At 36.5% G+C, this 18,604-nt stretch overlaps 1 protein-coding gene across 4 annotated transcripts in view; it reads right to left on the bottom strand.

The window, feature by feature from the left end:
* Positions 1–18,604, bottom strand: part of PIK3CB (phosphatidylinositol-4,5-bisphosphate 3-kinase catalytic subunit beta) — a 103,154-nt gene that overhangs the window by 17,765 nt on the left and 66,785 nt on the right. For all 4 annotated transcript variants that reach the window (XM_062613228.1, XM_062613229.1, XM_062613230.1 and 1 more), the window contains 9 exons: positions 17,822–18,004; positions 17,390–17,560; positions 16,437–16,514; positions 12,110–12,361; positions 11,083–11,179; positions 10,061–10,191; positions 7,501–7,554; positions 5,553–5,741; positions 563–684 (listed from right to left, as the gene is read on the bottom strand). In XM_062613228.1, coding sequence (XP_062469212.1) covers positions 563–684; positions 5,553–5,741; positions 7,501–7,554; positions 10,061–10,191; positions 11,083–11,179; positions 12,110–12,361; positions 16,437–16,514; positions 17,390–17,560; positions 17,822–18,004 — 1,277 coding nt within the window. The remainder of the gene's footprint in view (positions 1–562; positions 685–5,552; positions 5,742–7,500; positions 7,555–10,060; positions 10,192–11,082; positions 11,180–12,109; positions 12,362–16,436; positions 16,515–17,389; positions 17,561–17,821; positions 18,005–18,604) is intronic.

Raw genomic sequence — 18,604 nt, 5'->3', positions numbered from 1 at the left:
TGCAAATGCTACTGTTATACAGATTTGCCTTGCATTACCATAAACAGCAAAATTATATGTGATAAAGAACTGCACATAGCAAAGTCTACAGTGAAGAACAAAAAAATCAGTAATTCTCTGTTTTATTATACACTACAGCTTACATTTGTATGACATGATACAGTGAATCGCTGACAGGATCTGAGGTAGCTGGATGGCAATTTTTATAGTATTAGAACATTGTAATATTTTCTCCCTTTGTTCTTAGAAAGATCTCACACTATCTTGCTCTCCTTTTGTCCAAGGAAGGGTTGGTTGAAGACATGGCCCTCCCTGGGACAAAGGCACACTGCTGTTCTCTCAGCAACACGGAATAATCACTGAATACACAATGTCAGAATATGGCTTTATTTGGTTGCCAACGTGCTTATCTAGAAATTAGCCTGCTTTATTTGGCCTTCCATTCATGGCAGGCAGTGTGCTTAAATCTATCTTTTGGGGTTTTTTTTGTTCCTATAAACAAACAGAATGAAGTTTTTCACTGCAGGTGTCCATGCATGCTGAAGTAATAAAATATACTCACCTCATTTGTTTTAAACAACCCACTGCGTATTCTCTGACGTACTGGTCTGGATAATTGAAATCCAACAATTCTAATGCTTCTCTGGGCAGCAGTTTGGGCCATATCTGAAGGAGAGCCTGAAGCTGTTTTAAAAAGAAGATTCTTAGGTTACAGGTAAAGTAAGTATTGAAGAACACAGGTGGGTATAAGTGCCCCAAAACCATTCCCACTAACAGAAGGGGGTTACACACTGGTCAGGGGAGAGCAAATAATTATGGGAAAATAGGCCCACTTCTGATTATGTTTCTTACCCTTTCAAATGATCCAGATTATGTTTTGGGCACCAGGTGTCATTTATACTTAGTCTGAAATATCAGTTTCTTCATACATAAGACACAATGACAGTAAATAATGATAAGGTAACCCCAAATATGTATGTATTAGAAAGACCTTCAATAACACTTAGCTAATGTTGATAATGTTTTGTAAATGTTCTCATAAACATATAAATATTTTAGTAATGGTAGAAGTTTTCTATTTAAGAAAAATAGGGTTTTGCTGAGAGACCTATACCAAAGCTATTTATCCACCTCAACTGATGGAGCCTTTTCCCACAGGCACTGTGAATAGTAATGAGCATTAGTTGCAAAATGGATGATTCGGGTTAGATACTAAAAAATTTCCCAATATTGAAGACAATGGTGTGCTGGAAAAAAATACAGAAACCACTAGTGTTATTATTTTGGACTACCAAGAACAACATCTAGAGGTCTCAAAAAAATCAACTGGTTTTATCACATTTCAATGAAGCTACATGATATATACATATCATTTCTATATAGGTATCATTTCTAATGATATGTATATAGTGGTGTGGCTGGAGCAGTAGTACATTATTGCTCCAAACAAACAAGCCAGAATGCGTAAATGCAGTGCATTAACAGAACAAGGTTTTTCTTCTCTGTAGGAATGATCCACAACTCATGATAAAAATACCCCTTCCTACAAATTAGATAATACAGGTACTTCATATTTAAACAGCAACTTAAAATATGAATGCTTAGGAAGTTCTTATTTTCCTCCTGATTTAGGAATTCTTTTTACACCAATAGTGAAAAATCTCCATTTCTACCATATGACATAGTTCAACCAGTGCTTCCAGTTCAACTATGACAAACACGTGTACATCATAGCCTCAGCCTGCATGTAACAGACATGTTCATAACACTGTTTAAACACCTATGGGACAGATTCTGAATGGGTTCATCTGTGCAGTTTTGTGAAATTCAGGAGGCAAGAAACGGGCACAGATCATTCCCACTGCAAAGCCAGTGGCCATGCTACAATTCCAGAAGCAGGAGAAAGAATCAAACTGCTTTCATGGGCAAATACTGGTACGAACATACGTAAGATTACATGAACTAAAACTAAAGGTATTTTTAAATACAGATGTCTTAATTCCACAGAAATATACAAGCAAATATCTATTCAATCCATAGTAAGGTTCAACAAGGTCATGCAGAACTACAGGCACCAACATGTACATATCATGGATACTTATAGGGATTCTGAAAGACATACTAACACCGAGCAGACATTTAATACAATAAAGCAGATGTTGGAAATGCAAGCAGCAGCTCTGCTTGCAGACACACAGCAAGAAACTTCAAAACAAATGTGTTGGAATTTCTAGACAGCCTACTTAAAATGAGGTGCGGAATCAGTAAAAACATAGAAACATTTTGTTAATCATGACTGATCATGAGTGAGAACCTGAAGTACAGTCTGAAAAGACAAGAGAAAGACATGCTGCATCTATCAGTTACTTCATTTTGAAAGTCATGGCCTACAGCATGTACATTAACTATGAAGTTCATTTGAAGTTACAGACCTTCTCACTTTGACTGCTGCAATGATTTCAGAGGTTATTACAGTGGGAAAATGTTAAGTGATATGAGCTTAGAAGAAGCATGATCTAAACGAGCTATGAAACAGACAAGGAAATTCCCCAAATACCCACTGCTCTGGTCACCTTCTGCCTTGGAATTAAGAGGGAAATGCATTCCAACTAGCTTCACATCCCAGACACATCCCAGACTTCTCAAAAGTGCAGGTGAATGGGTATCAGTGATAACACCGCTCATTTGTAACGACATTTGACAGTTCAAAATAAATGGTTCACACTCTTAAAATTTCTTTGCAGTATCAACCATGTTAAAATGCTGCACACAGGAAACACTGCACACTTCTCTCACATGGTTTGCAACTCCTGACAAGCTGTGAGGAAATGAGGAACATGAATTCTCAACAACAATCTAAAGGTTTAGAGAAAACTCAAATTTAGCCTTAGAGTGCCAGTATTTCTGTATTTCTATACAGATATAACTACATTTTTTTCCTAAAAGACAAGTCTACTGTAAGAGACAATGCAGTTAAGCACACGTGGGTATTTTTACTGCAGTTGTTTCAAGTACTTGAGAAAATTAGTTGTAATTTTTCTAGTTCTTATTAATGATGGTGTCACTTGATTGAAAGTCAAAACAAGCAATGGTTTTGTTTGTTTTTAATAATGGCTAAGCCCTGCTTTGAAAATAAATAGTGAGTTCTGCTACTAACAGGTTCTTCCATCCTCCTGCTATGCTGAGCAAGGAGGTTACAGAAACAGGAAGGACGAACACCTTCAGAATCCTTCAGTGCAACTACTCCACCTATTACAATACAGTAACAGCTAGGATGGTATCTATATGGTAAATAACACAAGAAAGCTGCTTTAATCCACTGTACATAACTCTATGGGAACATTGAAGTAACAGATTAAAGACAGTCTACAATCAAATACTTCATTTGTTGAAAACCTTACTACCTTTGAGCTGCATTAACAGAAACCGGAATATAGCTACACTGTTCATTTTTCCTATAAACAGCTGGTGTTTGGCTAGTTTTTGGCTTGATTTTGGGTTTTTGTGGGCTTTGTTGGTTGGTTGGTTTTGATACTTTGAACTTTTTTTGCCTTATGTGTCAAGACTTTTACTGAAATACTTATGGTATTTACAAACCTCCTAGTGCCACAGCATGTGTGTTGTAGCAGCACTAATACTGCAATATACAGCTAGTACTACATTGACTTAATTTTCATGTGAGGTAAACAATGTGTCTTGCTAATGTTGGAATTCATAAAATTCATGAGACTGCCTTGAATGACCTGAAAAGGTAAGTCACTGGGAATACTTACATATATTATTGCAATATTGAGTGTGTTTAAGGGTAAGATCTCATTTTTCAGATGGGGTATTCTTGCTGCCAACTGTCTATAGATAAGCAAATATCAATACTACATTCTTTCCACAAGCCAGATGACTATGTGTTTTCAGCCATTTGTTTAAATAAAATGCTTTATACTTATTGTTTAATATCTCAAAATTTAAAGGACTCTGAGCTGTCATCTAACATGCATACTCCAAATAACTCTGCGGAACTCTGTTTCCAAAGGCCATATCAAAGCAAGCAATCAGAATGCCTTTTCCTTCACATATTTTAATGAGTAAACAAATACTTGCTTTTATTCCTACAGGTTATATCTCCAGATAACTTCTAATAATTAATAATAAATTCAGAAGCATATAATGAACGTACTAAGGAACAAAGCGTTCTTGCACATGAGAACACAAGGAATGTGTGGGTGATGTATTTTGTTAGTGGTGTATTCATGGCACAGACATTGAGCTAGGATGAAACTCCATGTCACAAAACATACACCTAGCTGGTAGGAAGGAAATAATATCAACTAAGCTGGAGGCAAAGTAAGATTCTGATGGACTGGATAATTACAAAAATCACATGATGAATAGATGGAAGTCAAGTTTTCATGGGGTGGTTTCCTTTTCTTCCAATTACACCTAGCTTGAAACAGATGAAAGTCAGAATAGTAAAGCTACAATAGAAATTTATGCTACCTATCACAATACTAGGGCAAATGTTTTTTTGTTTAGGATAAGCAGATGAACAGTGAGCACTGCACGTGTGAACACTGGCCAGACATTTACTGTTTTGCCCAGCCTCCTCTTTACGCACCCAGACTAAAATGTTTGAATACAAATCCATGAATCTGTTATTTTATTACTTTTAAGCAAGTCTATCAAGCCGGAATTGTTTCGTTATAAGCTCATATAATTTTCCTATATCAAGGTTCCACTTATTCCCAAGAAGTGTCACAAGAGTTGTATTCCATTTGGGTAAATACAGAAAAAGGCAGCTCTAGCAACTTCTTTACAGTAAAGTGAAATAACCTTGTGCATCTATACAGCAAAGAAATTGCATAGTTTCACTGAAAATGTAGTCTTGTATCACAGCACCAGTCTTGAAGTCCATAATTACTTAGAGTTACCTGAAAGAGACTCTATTTGGTCAATCAACATGATGAGAAGAGAGTACTTTATTTTGTGCCTCTAGTGGGTACTGTATCTCTGAAGAATCATGTCTGCCTCTAAGAGGTTTAATTACGCAGTCCAAGATGTGGAATTTTGTAATATTTGAGAAGGTTAAATTTTTAGAAGAACCTTTATTTCAGATTTTGATTTTACTCCATCAGTGCAGATACTCAACACTCAGCTGGACACAATCCTGCTCTAGCCAACTGTGCCTGAGCACAGGGGCTAGACCACATCATCTCAAAAGGTCCCTTCCAACCTAAATGATTCTGTGAAATTCCTTGCACTTAAGATCAAAGTTGAGCACAAGATATTAAAATTAGCCTGTATAAATTCATTGCTGTGCTTTCCTCATCATTTAGAGAACCTCTGAAATGCATTCTGGGTTTCTTTTTGCTTTATTTTAGCTATTAAGTTCTTGCTTATGTGTCCATGCCACAGAAGGTATACTGTGAATATGAAACCAATGAACTTGGGTTTATACAACAGTACCATTTCAAAATGCCTGTTTGTGGGAAAGAAGCCCTATTTATTCATTATTTGACTCCAGGATTTCTCCCCAGCATCATTGCCTTTTCCCTTACCTGAGCAACATCTTCAAGTTTGTTCCATTTTAAAGAGAGCAGCAGTTTTGGCAATGATTGTGGAAAATTTTCACGACAGTCATATCGCAAAGTCCAAATAAGATCCATTTCATTTTCACAGAGTTGAGATAAAGGATCTCTTTCCATTATTTCTTTTAGCACAACATAAAACTTCTTACCACCTCGACCCTAGAAAATAAGAAACATATAAAATAAATAATGTTTTGATATATTCGCTAGGATTTTTGTAGTTTTGCTCAAATATTAGAAATCCTATACCAGGAAGAACATCCGCTAAAACTCATGAAATACAGGGGAATGACTATGCCTCTCTTTCAGATTTCTTTAAGCTATAAAGAACTGTAACTAGTAGGTTCAAAAGCCAGTGTACAGAAATTTTGAGAGAAGTAACTCAACTTTAAAGTTAATTGACACTAGATGGCAATATTTCTATTTTCCTACTCTAACATGGAGAACTTTCATTTAGGATGCATGTACTTTCTCCTTCTGTTTTTCAAGTGAGCAAATTTAAGAGAAGTACGTATAAATCTGTCTTTTCCAGACATTAGTACTGATTCTGTAAATCAGTTTGTATAATGAGTCTTCACACTGGCTCAGCTAATACCTCCTGTCCCCAGCCATGCCTCTATGCAAACTGCAAGGGCAGAAATTAAAGCAGTAATATCAGCAGCAATAGCATTCCATAAATTAATGGGAGATAAAAAGACCCTGCTGCTTCTGAGTGAGGAATTAGTATTTGAAGGGAAAAATTATTTTTAATACATACTTTGAAAAACAATACGGCAAGCATAAATACCAAAGGCAGCATTATCTTCACAAAGCTGAAGAAGTTTCTACATAATTTTAAAGACGTAGGCCAAAGGTCTTTACATTAATGGAAAATAAAAAACAAAGGAAAGTTCAGAAGAAATGGTAGCAGAAACAAACAGCTCTCATCAAATAACATTTTGCACAGGTATCCCACCTGACAAAAAAACCACATCTGCTGTACACAGAACTTAAGTTTAGCTCCTTTAGAAATTATAAATGCCTGAGCCTTGCATTGTGCTAAAATGCTTTAAGTATTTTCATGTAAAAATACCACCTAAGTACAAATTCTTTAGCAGTGAACATAAAAAAGTAGTTGAAATGCAATGCTTGTTTGGTAAAACTAAGTACATAGTCTGTTTCTGTATCAAAACAAACAGTCTTGACAAGAAGATGATTCTTGTATCTAGAAATACTGAATCTTTTCATTTGAAAGTTGCAATCCTCTCAAGCTGGCATGCTGCTGTTGAGGATTTCCAAGTATTTGCCACGAAGTTGTTTGCAGCAGCAATAACTTTTCACTTTTCTTGAGTGCTTTAGGCACTTGGCATTGCAACTGACATGTATGTTCATTAACTACTTGATTCTTATATAAAATACAGTTGTTACTGCAGATTCCAACTGTGCTTTAACCATTTTTAATTGCAGTCTTCAGTATTTGGTCAAAACACCTTCGGATGCAGGTGATCTTTTTCCTCAAGGTAGAACTATCCAAATCCTCAAAAAAAGGATATAAACACCATATTTAGGAAACATTTTTAAAAGAGCTTATTTTGAAACTTCATAACTGACAACACTGAGCAATTTTCCAGCAATATTTTATTCCACCTAGGAATGTTTTCCAGATTCAGATAGAATGTAAATCACAGCTGTGTGCCAAACCCATAGAGTATGTAAAGCAAGGGTGCTTCCTGTCAGAAAACAGCCAAGTCCAAGATATATTGAAAAAAGGGGATATATACCTGAATGTTAAGGCAGTTCAAAGTGAATTACAGAAGAAAACAGAGCCAGCAGAACTGTCATCATTTGAGCAGTTGATGTATTTCTAAATTAATGTAGAAGATAAAAACCAAAAAGCCCCAGAAAAGTAGTTTTTAACTAGTCTTTAGCAGGTGCTTACCGCCATTGCAGCATTGTCACTGCTCCTTGCAATCTCAGCTGCCTTTTCAAGTATCTGCAAAGACATGTTTTTAAATACATTAGATTTAAAACCAAATCTGACTGCACTGGGAAAGTAAGTATTATAGAAATGAAGCAAATATTATAGAAATGAAGGAATATTTCATAGAATCACACAGAATCGTTAGGGCTGGAAGGGACCTCTGGAGATCATCCAGTCCAACACCCTGCCAGGCAGGAGCACCCAGAACAGGAATGCACCCAGGTGAATGTCTCCAGAGAGGGAGACTCCACAACTCCCCATGGCAGCCTGTTCAGTGCTCTGCCACCCTCAGTGTAAAAACCACAATGCCTTAATGCTGTGTTTGACCCTTGCCTCCTTGTGCTTTTTAGAGTTAATTGGTTTGCAAATGAACTTCGAAAGTTTCTACAATTCTAAGCTTTGTTCAACTGAACTACCAGCCCAATGCATTGCTCCTGCACCAGACAAGAGTTTTCTTCTCGATTACCTTTTGCTCACTTAGCCCTAAACAGCTGTTCAGTGCAAGTGGATTGACAGTAAAATCAAAAAGAATAATCCATTTTTGCACATTTTGTTTCTTAAAATAAAGATCTGCCGTCTGATTCTGTTTTCTTGGCAGAAACAAGCAACGAGACAGATAAAATTAGAAGCAGCCACACACCAAGGAAGTCTCATGTAGACAATTCTGAAAACCAGATTCTCAGCTGATGAAACTCAAGCAGCTACAGTGTTACTCCTGATTCAACAGGACCTTCACCAAAAGAACCTGCCAGAGACTGGGTATTGTAGTCTCTTTTGCAGTATTTAAAGTATATTTCAGTAAAAATTTCAGTATACCTGCAGAAATTGAATGCATTATCAAATAGTTTAGGGCTCTGATTTTCCCTGATACTGCAAAACAGCTTCTTAACTCTAGGGAACAGCAAGTAGCAAAAGGTACTAGAAAAAAAAAAAAACAAAACGTTTCCTCAAAGTTGAATGTTTCCAATGTCTTATTACCAGCTCTGTAACAGTATTCTGGGCTATTTCTCTATCTGATACTGAGGATTTCTCAGGATCCAGAAGGGGGTAAGAGCCACAAAATAACTAAATCAAGCAGCCAAACCAAAGTTACAAGGGATCAGAGAATCATAGAATGGTTTGGGTTGGAAAGGACCTTAAGATCATCTGGTCCCAATCCCCCTGCCATGGGCAGGGATGCCTTACCCTAGACCATGTCACCCAAGGCTCTGTCTAACCTGGCCTCAAACACTGCCAAGAATGGAGCATTTACAACTTCTCTGAGCAACCTGTTCCAGTGAAGACCATCAGACACTACCTTAACATCAATACATCAGGTAACTTAACTAAGTCAAACCTTTTGTCTGTATTCACCCCAGTATTTTAACACTGAAACTTGGCATTGCAGGTACAAATAAAAGGAAGAGAGCTAGAACAACCATGCGATTACTTAAAAAATACACTTTTATATAACATGTCTGTAATATGCACATAAAACCATTTTTTTTTCCTGTAGAAATTCAAAATATATACTGCAATGAGCAAAAACTACAGCTTTACAAATGAACCAATAGCCAAATGAACTAAAATTAGTCCAGTATGAAGAGTCAACTGGTCAACTGTGATTAAGAATGCAATTAGTACTGTTCTAGCTCTTAATACATTTCCAACACTGTTTTAATACAAGAACAAGTATTGTGCCAACAAGGAGGAAAAAAACAAACAAAAAAACCCAAGCAAATATCAAACCAAGAACCCTATTTTATTATTTAATTCCATTTCGATGAACTTTAAACCCAAAATGTCCCTTTGAGAAAGGATTTTCTCTAGGTGGTTACTAACTCTCCCCAAAATAAAATTCAGACTAACGTATGTATGAGTTGAACCATTTTCATAATTTTCAACATTAGCTGTCTAACACTTATTACTTGTCTGGTCTTAGCTTTACTTTCTGGTTTGTGAACAGCTTGCTATTTAGCATCCACACTACAGACATTACCACGTGTATTCCAAACATACACTTAGTTTCTAGACATTCTTAGCCATAGCTGTAGAAAACTGCAAGGCAACTTCACTGAATTTAGTTGAAGAGCACAGACCTTAAGAAATCCCTTTTTGTACAATATTAAGAGTCTGCTTAAAAGCATTTAGCTTATAGAGGAACAAGCGTCCTAGAAAGTGGGAAAAATATGTTTAGAGAAATAAATAACAGATCTTTAAAATCACAGAAAAGTACAGTTTGAAGATTTCCAGAATGGCAGATAAGTTTAGCTTTTTATAAGATCACCGATATGGGAAACTGATTACGCCTCTGGCCCTCAAGAGACTAGGTACAGTGTATTTTTAAAATTACAGGTCTTCAAAATGCTATCTAAAAAGCCTGAAGCCAGAGCACTGGCACTCTCACACAGGGCAAGTTTAAAACACTTTAGTATGCTAATTAAAAGGCAGGAAGTGGGAATTGAGTGGAAAAGGCAGTGCTGAAAAAAGAAATAGCTACTTACACAGAAGCATGACTGCTCTCAATGTCATACCTTACCTTATCAAAGGGAGGGTAATTAATAGGCTGTTTTGAATATTCTTGAAACCTAATGTGCAAAGCTGTTGCATTTTCAGTGTAAGGGTTAGTCTGGACAGTTCCCATTGGGTTCAACATTTCTTCAAGTTCATCTGAAACATCAGACAGAACAATTAATATTATAGGCCAGGCATGCATTCAAATTATAAAATCTGAGAGGCGAAAGATGCAGTAAGAAATTGCTTACTGTATACAATGGACAGAAGCATGTTTTCCTGCATAACACTTTCGAATACAATGCACTGTATTTCCAGCATAAATGCCCCATACCTCCTATATTCACAAATGGGATTATCACCCAATGAAAAACTGATTTTCTCTTTGCAAAGTAACTGTACCAGTTAAGGGAAGGTGACATATCCTTATACCTAACTAAATCCCAGTAAGATCTGCAGGTTCTGTAAATCAGTATACACACTGCCTCTGTATCAAATAGAATGAAAAGAAAGTATGGAGTTTTAAGGCAGATTTCTTTCAGCACTACAGCCAAGTTGATACAGGTTTTCTCAGGACAGAATGAAGACATGGGGTTTCAGATGTTCTCACTAATCAATCCGATCTGTCAGGGAAGGAAGACTTAAAACAGATTCTAATCCACATTTTTTGCTAACACAAATACTGTCACATACAATACGGCTTATCTATTTAGTTTATGGTGCTTAGCACAGGAAGCCAGATGAAACAAACTGCATTTAAGTAACACCAAATATAAATATGAATCTATTTTTATATGATTTTAACTCCATAATTTAGGAAATACTTTTACTATACTATTTCCAAGCCGACTCTTGCCCTCCTCTTTGCTGATACACAATACTTTCAGGAAAGAGATTAGATATTACATATCTATCCACATTAAAAAAACACAAGGAGTAAAAAGATTATGCCAAGAGAATTGGATAAGCATACAGTAAAAACTCTACTATTTGATAGTACACATCTTGAGTCTTCCAAGTATTTAAAATCCAAATATTAAACCTTACCAGGAAATGATGACCAGCTGTGCAGTACCAGTTCTCCATTCTTCAACTGCCCTTTATAATCAAACACCATGGTATTTACCCAGGCTACAGGATAATGCTGTGAAAGGAAAAAATTGTTATGTGGAACAGTGCCAATGAACATTACTATGCAGCAAGCAGTACAGTATAGGCAAAACAGAGTTGGGCTTCTTAAAATGGTGTTATCTTTCAGAAAAGCAGTTAAACACATTCATCGTTTTCAGTATGTACTCCAGTACCACTGAGTGCTACTCAGACTTCATTTTAAGGGTATAGAAACATGCATTTCCCTGAATGTGAGCCTAGATGCTAATTTGTCCATCTTTCCTCAGTCAGAACTCATCTAGAGTTCAGAACAAAACTGACCTTTTGAAATACAACTACTTAAACAACCATATGCCAACTGGCTTACAACAAAAATGGTCATGCCTTCATCAGTGTATGAGAAGTATGAGAAGTTTCTTTTTGTATCAATCACAGAATCCCAGACTGGTTTGGGTTGGAAGGGACCTTAAAGCCCAGCCAGTCCCACCCCCCTGCCACAGGTAGGGACACCTTCCACTAGAGCAGGTTGCTCCCAGCACCTTCCAGCCTGGCCTTGAACACTGCCAGGGATGAGGCAGCCACAGCTTCTCTGATCACCACATGCCAGAGCCTCAGCACTCTCACAGGGAAGAATTTGTTTCCTGATAGTAAAGCTATTATTATTAAAAATACATTGTAAATTATATTTAAATATATGTATTTAAATATAAAAATATTTATAAAACTAAGTTTAAAGATACTTATACTATAAACATTATTATTAGAAAATTCAAATATATTTATTTTCAATTTAAAATAATAATTACGATGTGCAATTCTTATTACTTTTTCTCCATTGGGTTGCAGGTTTTTTTTCCCTCCATTCTGCAGTTTTTAACACTAAAGTGAAGTAATGAAAGATTTCTGAACAGTCATTTCAATATAACCCAGAGTTACACTCAAGAAAACAAGAAGAAATAATTACCACTTTTCCTGCTTTCCTTATGGTTTGGTACTTAGAAGGATTCATTGCCTTGGTTGACTTTTTAGTTTTCACCTTATCCATCACAGCGTAAACTGCAAAGCAGAGCCTTGCCATTCTCGGAAGATCGCAGACATTTATTTCAAACTCCAGTACTTCATTCCAAACATGGTCACTTCTCCCAGATATTTCTGTGCTTACAATAGTTTTACAAAGGAGCTCTGTACCATGGAAAAGACCAGCCCTAACATGAACCTGCAATAAGGAGACATTTTAAACTTGCCACAGAACCTATAGAATTCTGCATAGAATATTATACAGAACATACATATGTGCATTTCATTAATATTTCTGTCTTAAAAGAAATACTAATTTTGATGTTTTAAAATAAATCACATAATCACAGATTCATAGAATAGTTAGGGTTGGAAAGGACCTTAAGATCATCCAGTTCCAACCCCCCTGCCATGGGCAGGGACACCTCACACTAAACCATGTCACCCAAGGCTCTGTCCAGCCTGGCCTTGAACACTGCCAGGGATGGAGCATTTACCACTTCTTTGGGTAACCCATTCCAGTGCCTCACCACCCCCACAGTAAAGAACTTCTTCCTTATATCCAATCTAAACTTACTCCATTTCAGTTTAAACCCATAATGCTTGAAATACTTTGCTATGCATGTCACTAGCCAAATCAAAATATATTTGTTTAAATAATACTGGCTACTAATTTTTTCAGTACTGTATTACTTATATTACCACACAACAAATAATATAACTCATCTGTAGTAATAAATACAATATATGGATACACAAACGCTTCTAACAACATACCTAACACAGAAAAAAAAATGTAGGAAATAAACTATTAAGCAGAATGGAAAAGACTAATTTTCACAAATTCAAACCTCCAGGTAGAACCTACTTGTGCTTCTAAATGAGAAAAGTTTGGAGGTTTTCAGCCAAAGAAAAAAAATATCATTTTTTTACTTAAATTGCTCATTAAAATGTATAGAGGGAACACTGCTGACCCGGACATCAGACATCACCTGTAATAGCAATAGGAACAGTACCAACAATATATGTAATTGCCAGAAATTTTGTTTTTGCCAGAAACCAGCGAAATCAGCTAGCCTGAATGATAAAAATAAGGAACAGGAAAGGAGAAGGGCAAGAAAAGAAGAAGCTGGAGTTATTAGCCCTGAAATTACACCCATTCCAGGCCAATGCTAAGATGTGGATCATTTCTGCATTTGTGTTCAACAAACACATGTACACAGGAAACTGCACGTTTTCAAGTATCCATATTCTTTGACAGTTCAAATGGGAATGACAGGTCTTTATTTTCGTTGCCTGAGCAAACAACAAAGAGAAATATGTCAGCTTCTTCCAGGTGATCTTCCAAAGTATCAGTGGTTTTGGGTGAGGAAAATATGACCTGATGTTTCAGGTTCCCTATGCTTCTCAAACAACATTCCCAACAATCCCTTTAAGCTACTATATTATTTCTGAGCACTATAAGGGAAAGGCAGAGATGTTTAAAATTTGGTTCAGATTTTAGATTAAAAAAATAAAATAAAATTCACCTTTGAATTCCCAAGGACACAAACAAGATCTGCTCTGGGAGAGAGCCTGTCTTTCCCTCCTTCAAAGGAACAACAAACAGTGTAATCAACACTGAAGCAGTTCCAGTATCGATATGCCTGACTTGGCTACACCAGCTTCTGCTCAGTACTAAGTTCTCCATCAACTAGCTCAGATAAACTAGTGACTGGCAAACTGTAATGCAGTTTAAATGAAGTCATGCTAGAGAGCAAATCTCTCTTCAGCCTGACATAATACGTGGAGGAGGCATTAGTAGCATCAACAGATGGTCTCTAAATAACACCCATTCTGGACTTCACTGGAACAATTGCTACTACTGATCAAGAGACTGCTTTCACAGCATAGGCAGAGGCATTAAGTCTTGGAGAACACACTATTATGGGTCACATTCTTTGATATAGGTGCCATAGGAACATCCATTATTAACTGACTCATTGACTTACATATATACAATCCCTATTTCATTTCCAAGCTTACAAACTACCACTGAAAGAAAAAGTTCAGTTTAAAAAACTGCATTCGCTTGAGTCTCAGCCATACTCATAAGAATCACAGTTACATATTTCTGGCATGCACAGCTTCACCACTGTGAGTTAAGAACAGCAACATGAACATCCATGAAACAGACTGCATGAAAGTAACCTTACTTCAGGAAATCTAAATGTATACAGACTACACATGTATATGCATGCCTGTATGTAAAAATACACATACACAATAAAAATTCTTCTTCATTGTATTTACAGTGGGGTTTTTATTTCTCTGTAATTAAAGATTGCAGCCATATATTCCTCAAACACAAAATACTGTGGCTGATGTCAGAGAACAGATTAAAATTGGTTGGTTCATAACAACTTCAAAACAACTCACCAGATGGCCCTTTATTAATTCATTTGGAGATTTATTATTCATTCAACTGAATTTATAATCAAGTTCTTTTGCTGACTTAAAGACATCTTAGGGAAATACAATTACATCTAGTATATGCTTTTGCTTTAACACCAGCAACAGTAAATGTTCTAAAATGAGGCTGTTTGGGGAGGAGGTGGGAGTTGTTTTTTAACCAGGGATTTAAGCTCACATTTGCATCATTTTGAATATCCTTCTTTGCTATTATCTGATACAACTTTACATGCCATCACATTTCCCCAGCTTTTTTTTTACTTTATTAAGAGCATACGCGATCAAGTAAAAGATACTAAATCCAGCTCAAATTAGTGGAGTGTTATCCATTTGACACCTGTTTTGCTTCCCGCTACAAGCACTGTGTTTGTGAACCCTGTTGGTGGTTTGAGCAAAAATGGATGAATATTGGCTTGATCCGAAGCACAATGAAACTTAAACAATGGCAGTGAATTAAACAGACTTAGAATCACAACTAGGAAACAAACACGATCTCAATAGTGACAATTCCAAAATAGAATAGACAGACAATGCAGGGAAACATGCACAAGCCTGCAAAGTTAATACATGCATTCTTGTTCCTAGGTAACTACAGGACTGTAACATTTTCAAGATCAAAAAGCATTCAGAATATTAAATAAGATTCAGGCAAGTGTCCACAGGCACCGATACAAAAAAATTGTCATTGTTCCTGTTTCTTCTCAAGCTTTTCAAGTGTATTTTCTTTTTCCTCTAAAAGCATACTGAAAGTAACCAAGACTCACTTTTCCTAAGTATGACACCCTACCCCCAAAATAAAACCCAGTAGCTACGTTGCTTCTGGAATCCACCTTCTCTTTTCCCTTCCCTTTTCTTTTAAAAGCTTTAAGAGTCTACAGAACATAGAATTAAGATATTACAACAACTAGCCAAATAATGGTTTGGACAAATATAAGGGAAACATCTGTTTTTGCAGACATCCGTTTCCATAGCCAAAGTGTCTTTGGTAGTAAAATTGTAGCTATGGCTCATTTAGCTATGTAGTAAAACATAGTACTGCTAATACACAAGGGGGTTATGACAACAGTTTTGAAGGAAAAAAAAAAATCCACAGAGTATTCCGAATAAACCATCAGAACAGCAACTTCAATGACTTTTTTAATTTCTTCCCAATCTACGCGATTGACTATGTAATTTACTGATTGCCAAGCAAAGGAAAGGAAACGAATCTTGTTCTGTCCCACAGGCAAGTGTCTTGTAAGGTCTAAAAGTAGTTGTGCAATAAATTCCCACATGTTAACAGCCTGTGGTCTGTAAACCAGTCAGAAGCCCAGCCGTGTGCATTTTTACAGGAAGAGATATTGCAGCTTTTTGTGTTCAGCGTGTTTAGAAAATAAAAGACAGATTGTATATAAGCATGCAGTCTGTGCTTACACACACAGAGACTGTGTTCTGGACTACAAAAGTACCTTAAGTTCCACTGAAAAATGTTTAGTATTTCATCTGCTTCTGTTTGTCAGATGTTTATGACAGTTTAGTTTGAACAAGCTTATTTCATACCAATGTCAGTACTTTACACATATCATTTTCAAAAAGTACCATGTGAACATTTGTGTCATACTGCCCATGATTATTGGCAATGTTCTAATGCACGTATCTATTATTTAGATAAGAAAGCAATACTTGTGCAATAAAGCAAGATTTTTAATACTACTACTGATATAACTAGGAATAACTAAAAATGCTTTTGCTAAATTGAAATCTGTACGACTAAGTTCAATAACCATTGAAAATTGTTTAAATGATGGACAGAGTATCTTCTGGCACTTGCCATGATTACTTACTTTGGCATTTTCTTCTGTATTTAGTTTATTGCCCTTTAACAGAGTAATCTTGAAAGGGTTGGAAATATCCCATACACTCTGAGAAATAAAACAAAGATATAAGCTCATTTTTAATCCATGTAACATATTAAGACCTACTTTATAAGCTAAATATGTTAAGAAAAAGTCATAAATACATATAAAGAGATATTTTTAAAAACATAAAGTTGAAATTTTCAAAAAAATAAATTGGTTATCATGATGACAAGAGTATACAAAGACACCCTAAAGAGGAAAAAAGTTAGGAAAAACCACTCAGCTGAAAAGAGGTGGGGGGAATGAGTACCACTCACTGACAATTCACAATAAACCTTCAAATTTGTTGTTCATTCTGAATATATACAGTGCATAACAGAGCAAAGTCTGTTCACGTTTCTTAGAATGACAGTATGTAGGTTGCGTCTGTGCTCTAAGGACATTAGGTTTAGCAATAAAGAAAGCACCATTTTAAAAGAAAAGATGGACGCATAATACGCCCCAAAGTTGCCATCATTGAATTGGCAACATCATGCAAGATATCTGGGCTGATAAAAGGGATCACAGACCACTATGGCCCAAGCTAGCGCAGCCTACACAGTGCACAGAAGCTGGAGAATCCAGATTCTCTGCACTATCTCCTGCAGAGTTACCCCCTCTTCCGGGTTGTGAGTTAAAGTAGAATCAATAGCAATGGAAAGGAGATGGTGAGCGGAGGAGGAGGGTGGGTGAGGCAAGGAAAGAAAAGAGGTTTCCAAAAAGTCTCAAGGTCTGTTATTGCTGATGTAAATGCTCTTGCAAGGAACAGGAGACTCCAAGTAGACCCTAGGTGACCTACACTGGAAACCAGCAGTAGCAGCACAAATCCCAGGCACTGTTACTCATATTCCACAAGTCACTGTTTGTTTGGGTTTTAGACATTCTCCATATCAACTTACAGTTGTTGTTCTTGTTTTTTTTGGTGGCAGAGGAAGAGGAAGGTTGGATGATTTTCGGTTTATGGCAGCTTCTATGGCAATCATCTCCTGCTCGCACATCTTCTTTATAGTGCAACACTCAACTAGAGTCAGCTGAGGAAGAGTCCTGTTCATCACACAGTTGCGTATATACTAAAACCCCATGGAAAACAGATGTTATCAGCTAGCAGACTACTTCTGAGCCAACTTTCAAACCAAAGAAACAAATAATATATTATAAAGACACAAAGGAAAAGGTGCACATGTATTTTACAATTGGAGAGAGCTGCAGACATGAGGATGAAGTCTGTTACTGTTCAGCACAGCTGAGCATCCAGTAGCACAGGAAGCAAAGCCAAATTTTGGCCAAGGCACCAGAGAACCGTTGCGGTAAGTTCAAACAGCTTTACATACCTGAAACTGAATTAACGGGTGATCACCGAAAACATATTCAAGCCTTCCACTAACTTGCAGCACATAGTCAGCAGGATCAACTTCCTCGTCTTCTTTTCCATGGATAGTCAAACGTTTTCGGATTGCCAGCTCATTCAGTTTGATGGGATTCATGTTAGGAGACACCTGAAAACTAAATACATCCTAAGAAAACACAAACAGGAATACCTATTATCAAGCTTGTCATAGTCAGATGTACAAGACTTAAATTGTAGCATGCACAATAAAATAGGTAGAAATACTTAACTGTTAAAACCAGACTATTTTTAACACTTCAAGCTGCAAAATGGTCAATTCACAAACTTCTGTAGTATGAGAAATGTTTTAAGAACACAGAACTTCACCTAATTGGTACAGTAGCAATTCAAAAACTTCTACATCAAGTTATTGACCTAGAAGCTTACATTTTAGAATGTGAATGAGGGAGAATATAAATCATGCATACATTTCAAGCTATGTAGCAGTACTAGATGTGGTTTTTCTTCTTTCTGTCCAGAAAGAAGTCTAAGTGCAATAACACTTGAAATAACAATTTGCTTCTGCAATAAAGCAGAAGAAAATGTTAACATGACTTATGTACAAACCCACCAACTTACTTGGAAGAGTGCAGAAAAGAGGGGAAGCTGCCAATACCTGCAGCATTCTGGATACAACATGGAAACCTTTCCAAAGAACATTTTTAATCTAACTTTTTGAGGCTATCTTGTTATTGCCAAAGTATCTCTAATTCTGATGCATTCTAGA

This window comes from Pezoporus occidentalis, unplaced genomic scaffold, assembly GCF_034315485.1.
Source record: "Pezoporus occidentalis ecotype Australia unplaced genomic scaffold, CSIRO_AGI_Poc_V1 ctg164, whole genome shotgun sequence".
NCBI classification, from domain to species: Eukaryota; Metazoa; Chordata; class Aves; order Psittaciformes; family Psittacidae; genus Pezoporus; species Pezoporus occidentalis.
The sequence above is the reverse complement of the archived record's forward strand: the minus strand, read 5'-3'. Positions and strand labels throughout refer to the sequence as shown.